Source organism: Dipodomys ordii, unplaced genomic scaffold, assembly GCF_000151885.1.
Source record: "Dipodomys ordii isolate 6190 unplaced genomic scaffold, Dord_2.0 Scaffold4, whole genome shotgun sequence".
Lineage (NCBI taxonomy): Eukaryota > Metazoa > Chordata > Mammalia > Rodentia > Heteromyidae > Dipodomys > Dipodomys ordii.
This window is the reverse complement of record NW_012267220.1, coordinates 33,588,158-33,609,335: the sequence shown is the minus strand read 5'-3', so window position 1 is coordinate 33,609,335 and position 21,178 is coordinate 33,588,158. Positions and strand designations below refer to the sequence as shown.

Sequence of the window (21,178 nt, the reverse complement as noted above, 5' to 3'; positions counted from 1 at the left end):
GCTCAAGTGGTAGAGCGCTCGCCTTGAGCTGAAGAGCTGAGGGACAGCGCCCAGGCCCAGAGTTCAAGCCCCATGACTGACCAAAAAAAAAAAAGAATTCAAACAGGTCAGGCACCAGTGGCTCGTGCCTATAATCCTGCCATCTCAGGCAGCTGAGATCCGAGGATGATGATTAAAAGCCAGCCCAGGTAAGAAAGTCTATGAGACTTTTTATCTTCATTTAACCAGTAAAAAGCTGGAAGTTAAGTTGTGGTCCAAGTGGTAGAGCACTAGCCTTGAGCAAAAATGCTATAGGACAAGCCCAGGCCCTGAATTCAAGCTGCACACACGTGCGGCACACACACACACACACAATTTAAACAGCTGTCACTATAAAAGACAAGATGCTCTTGGAAACAAGAGTATGCAAACAACTCCCATGTTTTCACCTTTCAATTGGCGCTCATGGTATTCTGACAAGAACTGTCTAATGCGATCTGAGGGAATCGCAAAGGAGATTCCTGCAGTCACCTTCAGTGTGTTTATGCCAATCACATCTCCATCCTGGCAAGAAAGGAGCCATCATTGGGTCATGAAGCTTTGAAAAATCAGAACAAACAAAGGAAAGGAGGGAAACTAGTCACCTGCGGTCAGAAAACCAGGGTAGGAGGAAATTTGCACTTCCTCACCAGATGGTAAACTCTAATCAGTGGCATGCCCTCACTGTAGACTAGATGCTTTAGCAACAGATGTTAGATTGCAAGGAGCTAGTATGACAAGACAGAGACATGAGGGAGCTTTATGGGGTACACTTCACTTGGGGCTAAAGGGTCAAGGCTGCTGAGGATTTTCTTTTTAATCTCCAGATCATTTTTCCTTTATTAAGTTACATTGGTTTTCTTAATGAGTGATACTTTATTATATTTTGATACAAATAAGAGGACAAAGAATAGTTGCCTTTTTAGTACTTACGTGAAACTAAAACATTGAAGATAAGAAAGCTTTTGGATATTCAGTATTGCTGAATATTAAACTATTCAGAAGAACTAGAAAAACTGACATTTGGAAGCAAAGGTAGTTGGACTAAACTTATGAGGTAGGGAAGACTTTTCTTCTTCATACCCTTCACTGTTTTTCAGATTTTGCCAGGTAATGGGAAGGCTAGAAAAGGAATTGCTGATTATATTAAAATACAGACTATAATGCAGTAGATCTGGAATGTGATCAAAATTCTGTATTTCACTTCTACTCTAGTGAATTCATTGTCTAATAAGGAAGGCAGGCATAAGTAATTGTATGGAATATTGCAAATAAGAAGCAGTCAATAAGCTGGAATCACAGCTCATCTGTAGAATACTTGCCTAGCACATGCAAGGGCTTAAGTTCCAGTCTAGCACTGCCCTTCTTCCAAAAAAAGCAAATATAATATTTAAAGAGGAAACAAAAGCAGTCTCCTTCAAGAATTTCCAAGAGACTACAGTCTCTTACATATATATATATATATATATATATATAGTATACATATGTATGTGTATATGTACATATATATGTAGTGTATATATAAATATGTGTGTGTTTATATATTAAAATAATATACATGTCATATTATATATATACTTGAAATATTGGCTTTTCAAAAGTGTTGCATAAAATTTAAGAGTACAATACAGCCAGACAGTGGTGGCTCACACTCCTAATCTCAGGAAGCTGAGATCTAAGGACTGAGGCTCTAAATTAGCCCAGGAAGAAAAGTCCATAGACTCTTTTTTTTTTTTTTTTTTGGTGGTGGTGAGGCTTAAACTCTGCGCTTGGCTTGGGCACTATCTCTGAGCTCTTCTGTTCAAGGCAAGTACTCTACCCACTTGAGCCACAGTGCCACTTCCAGTTTTTTGGTGGTTAATTGAAGATAAGAGTCTCACAAACTTTTCTGCCCGGGCTGGCTTTGAACCACAATCCTCAGATCTCAGTATCAGAGTTTTGGTTCTGATTTACTTCCAGGTTTTCCTCTTCCTTTCTATTTTCATTAGATAATTAACCAAACCCTTAGTAAACCTAAATTGATGCCAAATGATCAACTGTGCATGTAATATGTATCCTTAAAGACCTCCTATTTTTGCATATGAACAACTGTCCCTGTGCTGAAAATGCTAATTACATTATATGATCTGTTCAGATTTTTAGACTTGACCTGCGGATAGATGGCAGAGAAGCCACAACAAGAACCCATTGTTCTGTCATTCATTTTACTCTTCTTTTTCTCTGTGTGTGTGTGTGTGTGTGTGCGCGCGCGCGTGCGTGCACGCACGTGTGCAGGCACATACACGCACAAACCAAAACTCTGGTGCTCTTAGTAAAATGACAAATCCATCACATATTATAAATGTTTTCTAAATCATTTCTTTAAGATCCAAGAAGTAAAAGGCATCATTGCACAACTCTCTACACAGGAATAACACCCAACCCTGTGCCATAAAGTTCAGAAAGTCTTTGAAAGTTAAGAAAACATGAAATAACCAAGAAAACAACCACTTACCAAGTTTACCAGTGGCCCTCCAGAATTCCCATGCTAAAGACAAAAAGTTGACAATGCCATCAGTAAAGTGAGCAAATGCATTTCCCCATGTCATGTATACAAGTCTCCCAGTGAGAACTTCCAGAAGCAACTCACTCTAGGAAGCACCTGCCACCACTATCGCAGGGGAATTCATGCTACCTGCCATTACCAATACTGAAGTCACTGTAAGCAAACAGAAGCAGTAAAAGGACCCCACATTCTGCCGCAGTGTGACCTCTGTGAGAGGTCACCGGAGATACCATCTGGTAACATGAATGCCAGTCCCAAATCAAACAAGTTCAGTTCTAACAATGTGGTAAACCATCCTTTCATGGTCACTCAGAGTTTCCTTCTTACTAAATCCTACCAGTATCTTTTTTTTTTTTGAAATTTTATTATAAAGGTGATGCACAGAGGGATTACAGTTACATAAATCAGGTAATGACTGCATTTCCTTTTGGACAGTGTCATCTTCTCCCTCATTCTCTCCCAGTTTTTCCCCTCCAAACTCCCTCCCCCCCACACACAAAGTTGTAAAGTTCATTTCCAACATAGTGTCTAGTGGGTTTTACTGCTGAATTGGTTCACCCTTTGTCTCTCTGGTTCTGTGCTTTTCCTTCCCCTTCCCAAATCAGCCTTAAACTTACATACAAGACAAAGGTACAGAAATAAAAAAAAACAGCAACAAAAGAGGGTGGGGGAAGAAGGAAAAAGCCCACAAACAGTACAAAAAAAATCCCTTGTTTCCATTTCTTGGAGTTCATTGCCAGTATCTTTTGAGCTGAAGATGGACTTCCTGAAGTGACTTACATTAATGATGGCATCTGTCTGAATATAGTCCATGTCCGAATCCTTCAGCCCCAGCTCCTTCCCTCCTCGCTGGGTAGTGCTAACAATCCCTGCAGTCACAGTGTTCTGTAGAGAAAACGGGCTGCCCAAGGCCACCACAAACTCACCGGCCCGAAGGTCAGATGATCTTCCCAGCAGTAATACTGGAAGGTCAGTCTGCAAGGAGGAAGAGAAGATCAAAGAAAGAACAAATCAAGAGCAGAATCAGTCAATATTCATATATAACCCATATGACACTATCTCTGTCCTTTGGGCATTTATCTACAAAGCACCCTCTTATTCAGGTTTTTGACTGCCTTGTATTTCTTCCTCACAGTCCAATATCATCGAGCTATCTTGTTCAGAGGATCAAGATTACTTCTAAGATGGAAAATCACTGCTCTGTGGAAATCACTATTAGTAACTTGCCAGGGAAGTAATTGGTGAACATTAGTAATTCACTTAGCAACATTCCAGCTCAAAAATTGATAGTCAAAGTGAATCAGCCACAAACAGAAAGGGAACACCCAGGATAGCACTTCTCAAACTGCAATATGCTCACAAACAGCTGATTCCGATTCAGATCTACTCATGTAGATTTTCTCAGGTAGATCTCCATGGAGTCTGAGATCCCCTCCCTTTCTCTTGTGTACCCATGCTGGGACTTGAACTCAGGGCCCATCTTCTTTAGCTTTTTTTCCTTCAAGGCTGGCACTCAACCACTGAGCCACAATTCTACTTTTTGATGGTTAATTGGTGATAAAAGTCTTATAGACTTGACCATCTGGGCTAGTTTTATATCAAGATCCTCCAATGTTAGCCTCCTGAGTAGCTAGGATTACAGGTGTGAACAACCCATGCCCAGCTAAAGAGATGGCACTATTCTAAAAAGCCTATGAACTGCATGATGTTTCTGACATGGAAAATCATACCTTGTACAACAAAGAACCGCAAAGCATTCCTTAGCAGGGGTGAGCCCACTGCAATAATTTCCAGTAGCTTAAGCCAAGCAAAGGAATGAGTTTAATAGAAATAGCCTCTGCAGAAGACGTCACAAAAGAAGAAAAAAGAACATAAAAATTGTTAGGGATATAAGACAGTCATGAAAGAAAATGATTAAGTGAATTATTAAGCCAGACTCAAAGAAACATAGGTTGCATGGTTTCCCTCATTTGTTGTAATTAGAAAGTGCCTATAAATCTATAAGCAAACACACTAGATGATAAAAAACAAAAAAATGCACTTGCACATGATAAAATTTACAGGATTCTAGGCATTCACACAGTGAAACCAAAGGAGGATATTCTTAGGAGAGGGTCACGAAGGTTCAATAGCTATGGGGGCATATGATCATATAAAATGATGTTTATCAAAATGAACTCCAAGAAATGGAAACAAGAGGTTTTATGTTATTTTGCTTCTTTTTTTCTTTTTCTCCTTTGCTTCTGTTTTTGATTTCTGCACATTTTGTCTTATATGCAAGTTTATCTGTTTGGGGGAGGGTAAAGAGGACACCAAAATGGTGAGACAAAGGGTGAACAAATGCAGCACTGTACTCATTAGTAATTATGTTGAAAATGAACTATATAATTTGTGGGTAGGGATGGGAGGGGGAAAAATGAGGGAAGAGGTAACACTCTTCAAAAAGAAATACTCATTGACTTATGTAACTGTAACCCCTCTGTATATCACCTTTACAATAACAATAAAGTAAACTAAAACAGAAAATGAACAGAATGAAAGTAGAAAACAAGCGTACATACGAGATGGAAAGGACATGGTATGATAATGAAGTGGAAAAGAGGCTATTGAGAATCCCCAGATATGCATCCTAAGTGGACTCTTTCTGAGTGGGTTGTCCACTACTCACATTTGGCTCGATCTTAATCAGGGCAAGGTCCAATTTATGATCAATGTCTTTGACAGTGGCTTCATACTGAACCCCACTCTGGAGCTCCACCTGGATCCGCTGCTGGTTGGTGAGGACATGAGCATTGGTAACAATGAGCCCATCCTCAGACACTATGAAGCCAGAGCCACTGGAGGAGGGGATCTCCTGGTTGCTCAGAGGGGACCTGTCTCCAGAAAACAATAGTATCAGCAGAGGGCAGGACAACCAGGGGACCAAGCTCCTGTCTGAGGATCCCTGGGGAACCTTACATGTATTAAACAGTTCTCCATCATAGTTTTTCAGACATTTTGTTTTTTTTCCTGTCTGCATTTTCATCATCTCCATGAATAAACGAACTGCATGCAATGTGCCCTAGTCATCTCTTTCAAATATAATTGAGGGTGGCAGGACTTCCCTCTTCCACTGTCACCCTGCTTTAGTGGGTCTGTGCAGCAACCTGTAAGTCTGCTACAAAGAGGTCAGACTTAACAGTAATACTGGAAGCAAAAGTGGGCCTGTGTCACAGTATCAGGAACCCACACAGGTCAGGATTCAACAGGGTCTGATGCTGGCTAAGTTTCCACTAGCACCTAGCCTTATAACACAGGACCCTGGTGCAGGATCTCCTGTCATGCAAGTAATGAGGATTGGGCCAAATCACCACCAAGATGCCTGCCCACTGGCCTCCTACATTTAGCCTGTGGGACACAAGGGCAAAACAAAGGAAAAGCTACAACCACCTAAACTCACAAGGGTAGCCCAGATTTGGAAGTCAGAATCCTTTTGTTTTGCTCTTTGGACAGATAACCTTGAATGGATTTTTTTTTCCTTTGTTACTTTTGCAGTGCTGAGGATGGAACTCCAAGGCCTAGTGCCTGCTAAGCAAGAGCTCTTACCCAGGAGCTGTGTGTATGTGTGTGTGTGTGTGTGAGAGAGAGACAGAGAGAGACAGAGAGAGAGACAGAGAAAGACAGAGACACAGAGAGACAGAGACAGAGACACAGAGACAGAGAGGGAGAGGGAGAGAGAGGGGGAAGAGAGAGAAAGTGTGTGTGTGTATGTGTGTGTGTGAGAGAGAGAGACAAAGAGAGACAGAGAGAAAGACAGAGAGACAGAGACAGACAGAGACAGAGACACAGAGACAGAGAGGGAGAGGGAGAGGGAGAGAGAGGGGGAAGAGAGAGTGTGTGTGCATGTGTGTGTGAGAGAGACAGAGACAGAGAGAGAGAGAGAAAGGGAGAGAGAGGAGGAAGAGAGAGAATGTGTGTGTGAGAGACAGAGACAGGGAGAGAGAGAGAGAGAGTCTGTTTGTTTTAAACCACCATTAGGGTTCTTTAGGGCCTGGGGTAGGAGGGAACTCAGAAGCAGGCAGCAGATGCTCCCTGCGTGCTTTACCTGCGGAACAGCTGCAAGTGAACCACAGCTGGCGCCACCTTCTCCACCACCGCTGCGATGAAGTTGTACTTGCTGCGGAGTCGGCCTGCGCTTCCGGTCCCTGTGAAGAAATGCTCCTTGCTTGGGGCCAGTGGGAACCTGGCTTCCTGGCCAGTCAGGCATCACACTTCAAATCTCTCCGAGGATGCCCCTCCCCTCTCCCCTGCTCCCCCCGCTCTCCTAAGAGGTGTCAAGAGCCCCTCCCACCCATGCAGCTATGCCATGGGATACCAAATGGTGAAGAAATTTTAAAATGGTGAAGGAGGGGAAAGCACGTGGCAGATAAAGCAAAGGGGAAGGAGCAGGGACCAAGCCCTGTTGAAGCCCTGGGCAAGTGGCCCAGTGATGAGTGCAATGAAGAAATGATAACGGTGGTGTGTCAGTGTGGGGGTGTGCCGGGGTCTTGGGGTTTGAACTCAGGGCTTGGACTCTGTCCCTGAGTTTTCCTGCCCAAGGAAAAACTTCCCCTTGATCCACAGCTCCACTTTGAGCTTTTTGCTGGTTAATTGCAGAGAAGAATCTTAGGAGCTGGTTTTGAAATGCAAATCCTCAGATCTCAGCCTCCTGAGTAGCGAGGATTACAGGCGTGAGTCAGCGGCACCCGGGCCTAACAGGCTTCTTCAAGTTTCAGCCTCGTCCCGAGGGCGCGAGCCGACCCCATGCTCACCTAGAGCCCCGCAGCCGCCCTTCTGCACGGGCACGGCTGGGAGCGCACCGCGGAGGCGCGCCGCGCGGTTCTCGGCGCGGAGCGCGCACAGGCTGGGGTAGGTGCGCCCGTCGCTGCCGCACACGGCCGCCCCGGTCTCCGGGCAGCCGCAGGTGCCCAGCCGCGCGCCGCCCCCCGGCTCCCGGCGGAAGGGTTCCTGGCAGCGCAGCCCCAGGGCGCACGGCCGGCCCCGCGTGCCGCCGCAGGCTTCGCCCTCGGCCGCGGCGCAGACCCGGCAGCAGCGGCAGCGGTCGAGCACTGGCGTCGTCCCCGCCGAGCAGGTGGGCAAAGGGGGACAGCGTGTCGGATCACAGGTCTCCGGGCAAGGCGGCGAGGCTCGGAACCTCCTGGCCTCCACTCTGAGCTCAGGCGGCAGAGGTAGCAACAGCCATAGCAGGAGGAATTGTCCCAGCCCAGCTGGCTGCAGCAGCGGTCTATGCATCATGTCCCCTGCCCTGTAAGCTTCCACTTACTTCACTCTGGGCTCACAAGCGCCCTTCCTGGCCCGGATGTCGCCTCTGCCAACCTCTAAGGCTTTAAGGGGCAGAGCCTGGCACACACCATTCCCACCACCCGTCCCGCCCCAGGGCCAGGACCCCCCCTCCCCGCAACCGTGATGGGAGGTCCCCCAGCTTTGACCCCTAAGGGGCCTGCCTCCTGAAATCCATTAAAACCAGTAATGCAGTAGACCGATATGCCATGTCACCCACCCACGGCTGGAAGGTCTGTGTTAGAAAAACACATAGCTATATTTCAAGATTTCACATGGTTTTATTACAAAACAAGCAACAAAACAAGCTTAGAAAATTATTTGTTGCTACATACCAATTAAAAGATCACATAAAATGAGAAGCCTGTTTCCCTGCACCCACGTGGAGTGCATTTCACAAGAGAAACACGACTGTCAAGCAAGGAGAGGGGGTCACACTGTGCTTTGCCAAATGTTCACTTATTCAAACTTTATCTGGTATGCGTGACTGTAATTGACTCCTGCAGGCAATAACAGACAAGAGGGTGGAGGGGATGTTGGTTAATATATATAACCTGTTCATCTTTGACATGCTCCAAGTTAAACAAAGCTAACTTAAGAAACTCAGTTTCAAGGGTGCATTACACTTCCCTGTGCCTGTTTCTCTACTTAACATTGAAAGCAAACCTATCAAGTCCTACTGCTCCGCTATTTCGCCATACATCTTACAGTACATATCAGTGTACATTTATGTTCAGAATACAAGAAAACAAAAACTTGCTCTCAGTAAACTAAAAATCTGGAGCTTAAAATCAACTCTCACAGGAGCTTAGCTTTGTATCCAGAATGGACTGCCACTGTTTGGACCTGAGGTCACTCTCCAGACAAACTATTTTTACCAAACTCCACTTGATCTTGAGTAAAAGCAAGTCCATCAAAGCTCTCAAGAATAACATGACAAGCAGTTCAGCTAATACTGTTTCTCCTATCAATCAAGACTTAAGAAGCCTCATTGGAAGAGCCAACTAAGAGATAGTTTTTATTCCATGAAGAAAATGCTACAACCTCACCAATAACCCTTAAGATGAATTTCAGAGCCTATATATTTGACTGCTAACTAGCACTCCCTTCCTGATTTTTTCATCGGGTTCCTTTGTATACATTTAAAACTAATGCTTCAGTAATATATGCACCATCTTTTCATCACATTAAAAGAATGGCAGGCCAGGCATGCTGGCATGTCCCTGAAATCCTAGCACTCAGGAAGCTGCAACAGGAGGATTGTGAGTTCAAAGCCAACCTGGGCGACACAGAGAGATCTTGTCTCAACAAACAAAACCAACCTAACAAGCAAAAAGACTATGATATTTTTTTTTCCAGAAAGAGAGAAATATGGACAGAAAACAAACTGAAAGAAGGTTTTTGGAATGTAAATTATTTTAAGCTGCAGAGAAGACAATTCTATTTTTCTGATATTGGAATTACATTAACAATGCTCTCACTTGGAATTCCTAAGTATTTGCTATTAGAATCCTTGAAAGAAAGTCCTTGTTTTCCCTTTATGAAAATAAAAGACGGATTGTTTATATAATCTAGCATACTCTCAAACAAAACTTGCTGAATAAGAAACCAATCAGCTTACTAAAATGGCCAATTAATTTAGCAATAGTGATTACTATTAGAAGATTTCTAGCAGGGACTTCATGTTAAAAAGAGAAATGGTTGATTGTGACAACTTAAAACACCAAAAGATGACATCATTTCCATGAGTCAGGGAATGTTTAAAGACACTTCAAAAGTTCCTAATTTGTTTTCATTAATTTCACATCTCACATTGTGCATTTCATGGACTAAGTAAATAATTTTCTGGAGGAAAATCTGAAGATAAAACCAGAGATAAGAGGCTTTAGGAATTTGGAACAGCTTTTTAAAATCAGGCTACTTAACACAGACTCATACATAAATAATTCCCAAACCAAGAATTTCTGAGAAATAAAAAGTACTCAATAGTTTATTTTTAAAGAGAGGGAAATTCAGGAACATGAGGACAAACCTAATTGTGAGACAGCTGTAATCCAGACTTCAGGGTAACTATACTCCTTCCTACCCCCAAGCCACTGAACTCTTCATATGCTTTCTCTTCTGCTTTAGTAGCAACACAGGAGCAGGGATTTACTTGGTGAAAAGTGGTTTGCTTGCCAGACACTGGTAGCACATGCCTACAATCCTAGCTACTCAGAAGGCTGAAATCTGAGGATCGTGGTTCAAACCCAGCCTGATAAGAAAGTTCACGAGATGGGGCTGGGAAGGTGGCTCAGTGGTAGAGCGCTTGCCTTGCATGCATGAGGCCCTGGGTTCGATTCCTCAGCACCACATAAGCAAAAAGAAAAAAAGCCGGAAGTGGCGCTGGGGCTCAAGTGGTAGAGCGTTGCCTTGAGCTGAAGAGCTGAGGGACAGCGCCCAGGCCCAGAGTTCAGGCCCCATGACCGGACCCCCCCCCCAAAAAAGGAAAGTTCATGAGACTCTCAACTCCAATCAACCACCAAAAAAGCCAGATGTGGAGAGGTGGCTCATGTGGTAGAGTACTAGCCTACCACTAGGCCTCTCTCCAACTTCCATACAGAAGTTGAAGAGACAAATGCTCTTAAGGACATGGAAATAATACCTCATACAATGGAAGAAGGCACATGCTAAAATTGGGGTGGGAAATTCAGTCTTCTAGGTTCTTCTGAGACCTGGGCAATCTCAAGCCAGCAATTGAAAACCTCTTACTAAATGTCTTTATGCCATTTTGTGTTCCTTAAAAAACATTAATATCCTAAGATTATCTTTTATCTGCCCAGTGGTAAATACATCATCAGATTACAGAGTTTGACATGCAAGTGCACCTGACTTCATCCAAAGGGCAACAGGAGGAGAGAGAAAAAGCAATCAACAGACACCCAATATACAACACTTACTATTAGACAAATGTCCTATTCAATAGAGGATTCGCAAGGCAAGAAGTCAAGACAGTCTGTCTCCACCAAAACAAAACTTTCTCCTTTCTAGAAAACATGGATCAAAAACACTTAGCAGAGCCAGGTGCTGGCAGCTCATGCCTATAAATCCTAGCTACTAAATATGCCTAGGCAGGAAAGTCTGTGAGACTCTTATCTCAATTAACCAGCAAAAAGCCAGAAATAGAACTGTGACAAATGTGGTAGAGTGCTAGCCTTGAACAGAAAAAGCCACAAGAGGCCCTGTGCTAGCAAACCTAAAGCCAAAATGGTCAGCAGGATGAATTAACATCCATCTATCCTCAGCACCCAGGTGACTGATCACACACTTATCAAATAACAGTTTTGGGAGCAATGTCTGTTCTGTTCTCCATGGTCATAACATTTAACACTGATGAACCCATACTTGGGCCCTGATGCAGAACTAGACTGGTAAGTCTGTTTCCCACATCGACAGCAGTGGGATTCACAGAGCAACAAGAGGAAAACAGTAATCCTCAAAACTTGCTGGAATTGAAGCATCTTCATGCCTCAAAAGAGATCCCTACCTCTTCCTCTGGGAGGTCTCTTGGTGATCTGCTGTGATTTTGAGGGCCACCCCTAGATTCTAGCACCAGCTCTAAGATGGAACCCAGTCAAGATGGAGCGTGGGTCTCCCCTACCCCAGTACCTTTGGTCTGAGTTAATGTCACCTTACTGATCCCCAAATGTTAGCCAATAAAAAGCAATGGGGAGAAAACCAGACAACTGTGTATGAACTGAAAACCAAAGAGAACTAAAACCCAAAGAAGAAAAGAACCTAAAACTAGGACAAGGAAATAAAACTTGGTGAGGGATGAAACTGAACTCCCAACCTCCTTCCAATGAGAAAGCACTGAAAATGACCTCTTCCAGGATGACCTTGGAAGAGTTCAACAGCATCAAAGAATGCTCTCTCCACTGAATATGCCTATGAGTCTAACCTAGTGATTTTCCTAAATTAAATATACTGCATTGATAATAAAACAACAACAACAAAAAAGCCATCTGGATGGGCCATTCTCATAGAGCATCCACAGGAATATGAGGCCCTAAAGGCCTTTTGACTGTCCTCCAGCCAACAGGGTAGAGAAACTGAGTCACATCTCCCTTTGCCCCTCCCATGGCACTGGGCTCCATCACACATCAGAGGTCCGTATGTTTTCATCATCGAGGTTGAACATGAATGGTTTCTCCTTGGGATGTTGGGGCTCTGATCTGTGCCTTATCCGGGAACTTGGTGACACCCCATCAGTATTGCTCTCCCCGAGTCGGGGCAGGAACAGCGAGTCCTCTGGAGCCTCCTGGGCTGGAAGGAGCTTTTCCCGGGCCTGGGGGACAGGTGTCCAGGGTTGCCAAGAGGAGGCCACAGAAGGAGCCTTGCTGAGGGCTTTCTTTTCTTCCACAGGCAGCCGCCCTCTCCACAAGACAGAGGTAGGCCCAGCTGGAAGGCTGGGGCCTCCAGGCCGAGTCAAAGAAATGGATCTGGAAAAAGACATTTCCTAGAAACATAAAAGAGAAGAAATAACAGCAAGTAAGGGGTTTTTCTAACGATATTTATTCCAAAGTTGCAGGAGCAATGCCCACCCAGAACCACAACTTCCTCGTCTGGAGACATATGTCTGCAAAATCTGGCTGTGTTCAACAAAGCCAGAACTGTAGGGTACACCTGCAGTCCAAACTGTGCCTTCCATGGGGGTTTGAGACAGGAAGGTCACTCCATCCCAGAAGATCAGAGCCAGGTTATCAACACAGCCAAATCCCATCTTAAAAATAAATTAAACCGTCTGTACATATCACCTTTATAATAACAATTTTAAAAATCTTAAAATAAAATTAATTAATTAAAAAGTTGCCAAGTGCTACTCAGGGTGCTGAGTCTAAGAACTGTGGCTCAAAGCCAGCCTGAAAGACTCTTACCTCCAATTAGCAACCAGAAAACCAGAAGTGGTACTATGGCTGAAAGTGGTAGAGCACCAGTCTTGAGCAAAACAGAGCTTAGGGACAGCATCTAGGCCCTGAGTTCAAGCCCCACAACTCACAGAAAAAAAAAAAACAAAAAACTAAGGACAGCACCTAGTACTGAGTTCAAATCCCAGGACCAGTGCAAAACAAATATATAAATAAAAAGGTAATCAGAATTCACTCCATGTGTCAGCATATACCTAGCAGTGAGCCTTGCAGGACACAGAAGACACTCCATGTCTCTGTCCAATCTGAACTTACGTCCTCTAACCCTCCCCCTGCACCCCTCCCCCCCTGCAAAAAGAAAAAAAAAGGAAAAGAAAAATGTTTACCCAAATTAGTAAAGAAAGAGAAAAACAAGCTAGCTGGCCTGTAGCTTCAGCTGCATGTAAGGCCTGGGCTGCCTGCCTACATCACCAAATAAAAACATTCGCTTAAGGAAAATTTATCTCTTAAGTCGACACTGTACGACAGAACGGAAGTGACTTACTCTGGGGTGACACTTGAGGGCCTGGACAGCTGCCCCAATTGCCTTGATCCAGCTGTGCATGTCTTCAGGGCTGTCTGCCTGCAAAACATCCACAGCACTTACATGGGCCGGTTTTGGCACTGGAATTTCAACATTCAAGCTGCTGGCTCAAGTTTAAATTCATAAAATCACACCATTAGGGCTGGAAGGGACCTCAGAAATCAGAAGTTTGAGGACTTTTGAGGACATTGGTGTTTTTTCCTCTGCAATATCTTATTTGACACCCTATAAATAAAAGTCCAAAGTAGAGCTGCTTCAGGCAGTGTCAGGGGGCTTGCTCCCCATCTTTTGTAAAACTTCCTCTCTCCTTCACTGCTACTCCAGCCTTTTGGCTTTACAGACAAGAACACGTGTCCTGGAAGACCAACGCTCAAGGTTCATGGCTCATCCAGCTTTGAGTTCTACTCACTCTTAATGTAGTCATCTTTCTACTAGAACTACCAGAACACAAGAACTCCTTTCAACAACAAACAGTTTAACAAAATGAACAGCAGGAAGCTGGAATATGTTGTTATGGAATAGAAGTTAAGGTAAGGAGGGCAGATAAACGGAGAGAGGAAAGATAGGCAACTGCAGTCATAATATTCAATGTGCAGCTGTGAAAATGGAGCCAGGTAGGTTGAAGGGATGGGAAGAGATGAGGGAGAATAATGAAAGGGGTGGCACTGATCAAGATGCATTATATTTAAAAGCTGTTATGTTAAATGGAAATCTCTTTGTACTACTAATAATAAAATTATTTAAAAAGAACGTTATGGACCTATGATCTCTGTACAACTACATTATTGTCACCACCACCACCACCACCACCACCATCATCATCATCATCAAACCCCACTTTTAATTACATTAAGGCCAAATCCCTCTGCTACATTCCCAAGATATGTATGACCATATGTCTTCACTCAGAAAAGGATCTTTTCTCAAAGTACTACCCAGATCTGTCCTGAAAATTCACCTAGGCCTCAACCATTGCAGGCCTTGGAGAGTTAAGCTGAGGAATGTTCTAGACAAAAATATGGAGGGCTGAGAATGTAGCTTAGTGGTAGAGTGCTTGCCTAGCATGGATGAAGCCCTGGGTTCAATTTCTTCATGCCACATCAACAAAAAAACCCAGAAGTGGCGCTGTGGCTCAAGTGGTAAATCTCTAGCCTTGAGCACAGAGAGGCTCAGGGACAGAGTCTAGGCCAGGAGTTCAAGTCCCAAGACCAGGGGGAAAAAAAAAAAAGCAGAGCCAAAATATTTTCCTCTAGAAAACGACTTCCAATTCCAGCAGGGGGCAGCAGCAGCTCTAAAAAGAAAAGGAGGGAAAGCAACAGAGTTGGCTTAGTTAGCAAGGTCTCTCTTTGGGTGCTTTCTAACCCTTTGAGTTCAGTTCTGGGGAGCTCAAACATTTTCTGAGGGCCCTACTGGGGGTTCCACGCTACAGCAGGTGGAAGCTCACAGGTAGGTACAAGAATGAACCTCTGACCTCCATAAGTTTCTGTTTGTTCACTTATCTTGATTGACTCACTAAGAGCTCCACAGAAGCACCCAGCATGAGATTACAGGATGGTATGGACAGTGGGCAAACACTGACACCAACCTCAAAGTTCTCTGCTTCTGCTCTCACTTGGTCATGCTCAAAGTGACTCCTCTTTGCCTTCTATCATGAAAAAAACGTGAGCCATTTTGGTTTGTTTTCATTCTTGAACTTGCAAGCTCCTATGTCTTCCTGCCAACCAAATAACTCCCCGCCATGGTTAGATGACACAAGTGGCCACAAGGGGCCACATGTGCTGTGCCTGTCAACTTACTTACACTTTCTTCCCCCTTGTCTCTTTCCAGTTATTTGGCAATCTGGTCGTTCCCCAAGGAAAACCACATCTGTTCCAAAAACACAACCAGGATTAGGTCTCAAGGACCAAGTACAGGCTTGCTCCACAGGCAAACCACTGAGAGAATTAAATGGGCTCAATTAGATAAACCTTATTTAAACAGTGTGGTATAGCGCTTGCTTAGAATGTGTGAGGCCCTGGGTTTGATCTCAAACACCAAAATTAATTAATTAATTAATTGTTGGTTGTGGGGCTTGAACTCCGGGCCTGGGTGCTGTCCCTCAGCTCTTCAGCTCAAGGCAAGCACTCTACCACTTGAGCCACAGTGTCACTTTCCATTTTCTGAGTGGTTTTTGGAGATTAGAGTCTCACAGACTTTCCTGCCTGGCTGGCTTTGAACTGAGACGCTTAGATCTCAGCCGCCTGAGTAGTTAGGATGACAGGCGTGAGCCACCAGTGCCCAGTTTCAAACAGCCAAATTTCAATTCATATACATGTATTCATATTCATATATGTGTGTGCACATATACACATACATAATTCAAAAAGCAACTATTCTAATTGAGTAATTCCTTTCCATCGGGACACAGAAAGAAACTACCATTGTATAGGAACCACAGTATCAATTTCTGTTTTTAAAGAACTGGGATCCAGTTTGAGGGCAGTGAAATTTCAATTAAAACAAAAACTATTGTATGAAAATATCAAGGTTTATATATGTAGCTGGCTTTCATGGACAGTCCATGCTTAGCTTTTATCAAAATCTAAAAGATATCTCAAAAACTGTATCATGAGATAGCTTCAGGAGCCAGGGGGAGAAAGGAGAAATGAGCTCCTCACATCTCATGGTGATTTTCTCGAAGCCTAAAAGTGCTGAATCCAGGTAGAACAGAGGGGCACTGTCCAACCCATACCTTCCTCTCTTTCTGGTGCACTTAGCTGTGTGCATTTGTTGGTGCTTGGTCCCAAATAAAAGTAGGGTTTCTGTCTTTTGATGGTAGTTTTTTGGTTTGAAGTTGGTTTTCTGTGCCATTACCATGATTTGAACGTAGGGTTTGATAAGGCTAGTGCTCTACCACTTGAGCCACATCTCCAGTTCCAGCTTTTTGCTGGTTGATTGGAGATAATGGTCTGCTGTGGCTGACTTTGAATCCCAATCCTCAGATCTCAGCCTCCTGAGTAGCTAATGTTACTGGTGCGCTGAGTAGTTAATGTTACCAGTATGAGCCACTGCTGCCCAGCCTGACAGCAGTTTTTTTTTCTTTTTTTGGTCCGGTTGTGGGGCCTGTACTCTGGGCCTGGGCACTGTACCTCAGCTCTTCAGCTCAAGGCTAGCGCTCTACCACTTGAGCCACAGCGCCACTTCCGGCTTTTTTCTTATGTGGTGCTGAGGAATCGAACCCAGGGCCTCAGGCATGCAAGGCAAGTGCTCTACCACTGAGCCACCTTCCCAGCCCCTGACAGCAGTTTTTGATATGACTAAAACAAGGTATTAAACTAAGTCATTTTGATCTGTGGTATTACTGCAGTCCTTTACTGTGTATTCACTATAAGCTCAGTATTATAACAAGTGCAGTGGTTTGAATCAAGGAATTATAGTGGCCATCCAGTATCTCCCTCCAGTTATTGGCACTGTCTTATCCTAAATTGTTAGGCAATTATCACTTCCTTCCTTCTTCCTCTACCCTCTTCCCAAGGACCAATCCAATCTTTAACACAGCCTTCCATGTAGATTGTACATATAGTTTGAAGTGATGCCATTCACTTTGTAGTCTGAGCTAAGCAGTAAATATCCACAGAGCTCTAGCCTAACAGTGAAATTCACCGGTTAATTCTCTCTCAGTCACTCTTGTCCTGACTTAGCACACTAATCCTGTAACTGGATTTATACCAAGTCAACAACACCAGTTTTCTTTCTTTTTTTAATTCATCATCATGATGCCTTCAAAAGTATTAGTGTGCTATTTTATACATGAGGGATGAGAGCACGAGGAGAGCTGTCCGGCGGGGAGGCATGCTGCCCTCCTCCGTCCATTGGCCCTTCCCACAGTGTCCTCAGCACTGACTCTCTGGGCCACCCTGTGTCTCTTCCTGAAACAACACCAGTTTTCACTATGGTTTTTTTTTTTTCTTTTTGGCAGTCCTGGGACTTGAACTCAGGGCTGAAAGTTGTCCCTGAGCTTTTTAACTCAAGGCTAGTGCTCTACCACTTGAGCCACAGCTCTACTTCTGGTTTTCTTGATAGTTAATTGGAGATAAGAATTTCACAAACTTTCTTGCCTGAGCTGGCTTTGAACCACAATCCTCAGCTCTCAGCCTCCTGAGTAGCTAGAATTACGGGTATGAGCCAACAGTGACTAGCTACATTTCTCATTTCGATAACTAATTTTCCTCTTGATAAATTCTAGATTCTTGGCCAGGGGTCTCTCAAACTCTTGGCCAGGGGTCTCTCAAACTTCTTTCTGCTTCAAGTCGCGATCTTATTTTCATTTTCATTAGCTATTATAGGCGTGAGTGGGGCCCAGCTTCTTTTTCTGTTTTGATCTATATTCCTTCATCCCCTCAGGGAGCATGTTTTTTTCTTTTCTTTTCTTCTTTTTCTGCCAGTCCTGGGGCACTCAGGGTATCCCTGAGCTTCTTTTTGCTCAAGGCTAGCACTCTACCACTTGAACCACAGTACCATTTCCAGCTTTTTCTGAGTAGTTTAGTGGAGATAAGAGGCTCATGGACTTTCCTTCCCTGGTTTCAAATGGTAATCCTCAGATCTCAGCCTCCTGGATAGCTAGGACTACAAGCATGAGCCTGGTGCCAGGCTGAGCTTGTGTCTTTCTTGTAGTATATTTGGATTTATTTGTCACATCCCATCTTTCATGTTAAGATCACCTACTTGAAAATTTTGTTTCTATTTGACAGGTACCAGTGGCTCACATCTGTAGTCCTAGCTACTCAGGAGGCTAAGATCTTAGGACTAAGGTTCAAAGCCAGCCCAGTTGGGAAAGTGTGAGGCTCTTATCTCCCTCAAATTAACAAACAAAAAGACAAAAGTAGAGCTTTCACTCAAGTGATAGAGCCTTAGCCTTGTGCAAAAACACTGGACAGCATACCCAGGTCCTGAATTCAAGCCCCAGAATCAGCACCCAAAAAAATGAATATTTACTGGGTGTAATGAAGTGGTAGATCATTCATCCATCATTATAGTGTCACAGCACCCTGCGTACTCCCCTCTAGTTCATCTACACACTCCTCCCTTTCATGGTTTAACTTCCATGTACTTGTCCAGAACATTCTCTTAACAAACCCAAGATAAAATGTCTAGCACTCTAAGGACGTGCTATAATATCTACTGAATACAATAACTAGAAACTCTAGTTCTACATCTACAGTTTGAACTTGAAATGGAATGGCAATGCCGAGTAACTAGCTTTAACACCACAGTCCAGCTCCCAGGCCTTCCCTCTGCCATCTCCTCTGGAGAAGCATGGCCTAGAGAGGACTAAGTGCTAGCATGTCTGCTGGACTCCAGAGGAAGAATGTAAGACGCACTATGGGTCTTTCTGCTTGTGGGGAACAGAGAGTAAAAGTTACTCTGAAACCTCAAAGGCTCCAATTGGGAAGCCTGCCTTTAAGTCAGCATCCTGCTTATCAACTTTAATGGTAGAAATCCCATATCAACATGATGCTAGGGACTTCAACATTCATTGGCTACCTGGGCAATCTGGATGGGGAGCTGGCCATGAACATCTAGGCCCTGCTGGAAACTCTGCCTGGCTAGAAGGGTTTGGGAGAGCCCCAAAGCTGGGGGGTGGGGAGGGGAACTCCTGAGAGGTGCACGGCCAAAAGCCCAAACAATGGCTTTCTGTGCAGCTGGCTGTGCACCTGCTCCTGCGCAGGTCCCTCAGTGAGTCTGTGCTTCCGCACCCAGAAATGTCCAAAAACAGGCAAGACATAAATACCCTCTGGAGCAGAAGTGAAATCAGCCACTACTTCTCCTTTCTCTGCTTAGCTGAGGCCTAGTAGTTGACAGCAGCTGCTCTACACTGGTCGTCTCCAGTACCATGGCTGACCTGTTTGTGCTATTTTATGGTTGGGAAGCTTTTGGCAAACATCCTGTTTAGAATGAAATGGGACTCAGACTCTCAGAGGCTAAATTTACTGCCGAGAAACGTCAAGTGAAAGAAAAGAGAAAGCAAGGGAAAGGCAAAGGGCTATTCGGCAGCCATTCTGAAATGGAAACCTGAGTCCTTTCACAGTGTGTATTTTACCTGTACGTAGAATGTCCTGGAGCTGGTTATGATTTCAAACAGGTTGTCTCTCATTAAGAGATCACTAGATAGAAAAGAGAACATTAGTTACCCTGCATGCTGGTGTAGTACCTTAAGCACTTGATTGGTCCTAAGGCCCAGCCCCAGTGCCCTCTATCATATAAAGGTGGGGGGGGGCCTGGGCCATTCCCCCTTCGGCTTCTCCCTCTCCTAAAGGGCTCAAGAAGAGTATGCCACCTTGATGGACCCCACCACACCCACCAACTCTACCAGCTCCACCAGTTCTAATTTGATAGTTAATTTCCCTCCCAAATCTCCTGCCTAACATCCACCATACCTCTTTCCCTCCTTACCTTCTTCCCTTCTGTCCTTCCTTTCTTCCTCTTCTTTCTCCTTCTCCCTCCCTCCCTCTGTCTCCTTCCCTCCTCCTTCCTTCCCTCCTCTCCTTGCTTTCTTGCTTCCTTCCTCTTCTTCTCTTTCTTTTTCCCTTTTCCCTCTCTCTCTCCTTCCCTCTTTTCTTCCCTCGCTCAGACTTTCTCTTTTTTACAGATAAGGACATTCTGATTCCAACAGCTGAAATGACGTATATGTTCAAAGTACCAGAGATTAAAACCCACTTCTGACTCCAGAGTTTGCCTTTCCTGAGTTCACTATCATTCGCCTCTGCTCTGAAAGCCAATTCTCCATTTCTAAAACCTTCCTTCATCCAAGCAGCAATCCCACCCACTTTGCTGCATTCCCGCTCCTGGCCTCACTCTACTGACCTAGGAGACAAGGAGCTAAAGAGGAGAAAAAGTGGGAGATGAGTTTAAGTTTTACTTCAGGGACAGAGGATGTAGTTCCGTGTGGGAGCACAGTGGTAGAATCCAGCTGCACAAGGCTTTGTGTTTTGTCCTCAGCACCATGAAAAATAAAACAGCTTCTAATATTGTGGAAGTTTTGGAAACAAAGTTCTGACTTCTGCAAGGCAGAGGGCAAGAAGTAGCTGATGCTGAGAGACAAGCTTAAGTCAGCCCCAATTGTTGACAGAGTTAAATGCCGGCCATGTGTATCCAGTCACTGTGGGACTATATAAGGAGTAAAAGACTTAACTGACCTCAAGTGCTGGCAGTTCATGCCTGTAATCTTAGCTACTCGGGAGGTTAAGATCTGAGGATCATGGTTCAAAGAAAAAAAAAGACAAGGGAAGGGGAGTAGACCTGGGCCAAATTCCAACTCTACTAAGAAAAAAGGCATTTGGGATATGTTTCACAAACTCTGTCAGCCTTTGCAACGCCAAGTGAAAAAATGAAAATGAAAACACATCCTTTGGACTGTTCCCAAGAAGACACAAAAGGCATTTAGAAGAATGTGGGTCACTTAAATTCCATTTCACTATTTTTGTGTGTGTATGTGTTGGTACTGAGGCTTGAAATCACAACCAGAGCACTGTCCCCTAGCTTTTTCACTCAAGGCTGGCACTCTACCACTTAAGCCACACCTCCACCTCTGGGTTTTTGCTGGTAAATTAGAGGTAAGAATTTCACGGACTTTCCTGCCTGGTCTGGCTTTGAACTGTAATCCTCCTATCTCAGTATCCTGAGTAGCAAGGATTTCTATTTCACCACCTATTATTAGTACTTTCTGAACTTGTGAATAGAGATGGCTCTTTTCAGCCTGACCTACCATTTACTATTTGTGTATATGCAGTGTCATCACATAATCCACTACTGAGGAGGTAGAACAAA

At 44.2% G+C, this 21,178-nt stretch overlaps 2 protein-coding genes across 2 annotated transcripts in view; both read right to left on the bottom strand.

Annotated features, from left to right (window-relative positions):
* The window catches only part of Htra4 (HtrA serine peptidase 4), a 14,409-nt gene extending 6,575 nt beyond the window's left edge, over positions 1-7,834 (bottom strand). The window contains exons 1-6 of the mRNA XM_013025237.1: positions 7,354-7,834; positions 6,648-6,747; positions 5,232-5,436; positions 3,344-3,538; positions 2,513-2,545; positions 429-543 (exon numbers count right to left, since the gene is read on the bottom strand). Coding sequence (XP_012880691.1) covers positions 429-543; positions 2,513-2,545; positions 3,344-3,538; positions 5,232-5,436; positions 6,648-6,747; positions 7,354-7,834 — 1,129 coding nt within the window. The remainder of the gene's footprint in view (positions 1-428; positions 544-2,512; positions 2,546-3,343; positions 3,539-5,231; positions 5,437-6,647; positions 6,748-7,353) is intronic.
* Positions 7,835-11,009: 3,175 nt separating this feature from the next.
* The window catches only part of Plekha2 (pleckstrin homology domain containing, family A (phosphoinositide binding specific) member 2), a 73,237-nt gene continuing 63,068 nt past the window's right edge, over positions 11,010-21,178 (bottom strand). Inside the window, exons 10-12 of the mRNA XM_013024310.1 lie at positions 19,452-19,515; positions 13,334-13,411; positions 11,010-12,380 (exon numbers count right to left, since the gene is read on the bottom strand). Of these exons, the coding sequence (XP_012879764.1) occupies positions 12,018-12,380; positions 13,334-13,411; positions 19,452-19,515 (505 nt within the window). The 3' untranslated portion in view covers positions 11,010-12,017. The remainder of the gene's footprint in view (positions 12,381-13,333; positions 13,412-19,451; positions 19,516-21,178) is intronic.